At 42.7% G+C, this 1,583-nt stretch overlaps 1 protein-coding gene across 1 annotated transcript in view; it reads right to left on the bottom strand.

The window, feature by feature from the left end:
* Window positions 1-341: 341 nt before the first annotated feature.
* LACBIDRAFT_336239 (uncharacterized protein) overlaps window positions 342-1,583 on the bottom strand; it is a gene marked incomplete at both ends in the record, with an annotated part of 1,588 nt that continues 346 nt past the window's right edge. The window contains 7 exons of the mRNA XM_001891175.1: window positions 342-534; window positions 588-662; window positions 751-857; window positions 911-1,017; window positions 1,071-1,145; window positions 1,231-1,337; window positions 1,391-1,497. Coding sequence (XP_001891210.1) covers window positions 342-534; window positions 588-662; window positions 751-857; window positions 911-1,017; window positions 1,071-1,145; window positions 1,231-1,337; window positions 1,391-1,497 — 771 coding nt within the window. The remainder of the gene's footprint in view (window positions 535-587; window positions 663-750; window positions 858-910; window positions 1,018-1,070; window positions 1,146-1,230; window positions 1,338-1,390; window positions 1,498-1,583) is intronic.

Below are 1,583 nucleotides of genomic sequence, written 5' to 3'. Positions count from 1 at the left end.
ATCCTAAGGATTGAGTGACTGGTTTACAGAAGGCAGAATACAATGTAATCAATTCATGGTGCTTTGCAGGGTAGGCAGATTAATACAATGGAATACAATAAATTGTTAAACAACAATTCAGAAAACGTCTCCTCAATCCTGAAGTAGTAAAAGAGTTGTATATTGTCCAAGGCATAATACTGGGCAAACCTGAGGATATGACCAGGAATGCATGTACCAACTAAAAATAACAAAGGGGAATATGTAGGGGGTGCTGCCATCGAACAGACTGGTGTTAAAGGTGTGAAGGGTACTCACTGCTACTCTACTACTTGCACACATGTAGTAGTATCAAAATGAGTCTACACTGAAGGGAATTGAGCCACAGGAAGGTCTTGGGCAGAGTTTAGCATAAGTTCAAAAAACACGAAATTACAAACAGATGTACCTCCACAAAGGGTTGACAGATTCGCAAATGGTTTCTTGGAGCATTTTTGGGATGTGAAGTAGTATCCAAACGAGTCCACATTGAAGGAAATTGAGCCACAGGAAGGTCTTGGGCAGAGTTTAGCATAAGTGCAAAAACATGAAAGTACAAATAGACATACCTCCACGAAGGGTTGACAGATTCATAAACGGTTTGTTGGAGCATTTTTGGGACGTAAAGTAGTATCCAAACAAGTCTTACATTGATGGAAATCGATGCACAGGAAGGTCTTGGGCAGAGTTTAGCAGAAGTGCAAAAAAACATGAAAGTACAAATAGACGTACCTCCACGAAGAGTTGACGGTTTCGTAAACGGTTTGTCGGAGCGTTTTCGGGACGTAAAGTAGTATCCAAACAAGCCTTCGTTGATGGAAATCGATGCACAGGAAGGTCTTGGGCAGAGTTTAGCAGAAGTGCAAAAACACGAAAATACAAATAGACGTACCTCCACGAAGAGTTGACGGTTTCGTAAACGGTTTGTCGGAGCATTTTTGGGACGTAAAGTAGTATCCAAACAAGTCTTCGTTGATGGAAATCGATGCACAGGAAGGTCTTGGGCAGAGTTTAGCAGAAGTGCAAAAACACGAAAGTACAAATAGACGTACCTCCACGAAGAGTTGACGGTTTCGTAAACGGTTTGTCGGAGCGTTTTCGGGACGTAAAGTAGTATCCAAACAAGCCTTCGTTGATGGAAATCGATGCACAGGAAGGTCTTGGGCAGAGTTTAGCAGAAGTGCAAAAACACGAAAATACAAATAGACGTACCTCCACGAAGAGTTGACGGTTTCATAAACGGTTTGTCGGAGCGTTTTTGGGACGTAAAGTAGTATCCAAACAAGTCTTCGTTGATGGAAATCGATGCACAGGAAGGTCTTGGGCAGAGTTTAGCAGAAGTGCAAAAACACGAAAATACAAATAGACGTACCTCCACGAAGAGTTGACGGATTCGTAAACGGTTTCTCGGAGCGTTTTCGGGACGTAAAGTAGTATCCAAACGAGTCTTCGTTGAAGGAATCGAGCCACAGGAAGGTCCTGGGCAGAGTTTAGCAGAAGTGCAAAAACACGAGCACAATACGAAAATGACGTACCTCCTCGAAGAGTTGACGGTTTCGTAAACG

Source organism: Laccaria bicolor, genomic scaffold (genome assembly GCF_000143565.1).
Source record: "Laccaria bicolor S238N-H82 LACBIscaffold_435 genomic scaffold, whole genome shotgun sequence".
NCBI lineage: Eukaryota > Fungi > Basidiomycota > Agaricomycetes > Agaricales > Hydnangiaceae > Laccaria > Laccaria bicolor.
The sequence above is the reverse complement of the archived record's forward strand: the minus strand, read 5'-3'. Positions and strand labels throughout refer to the sequence as shown.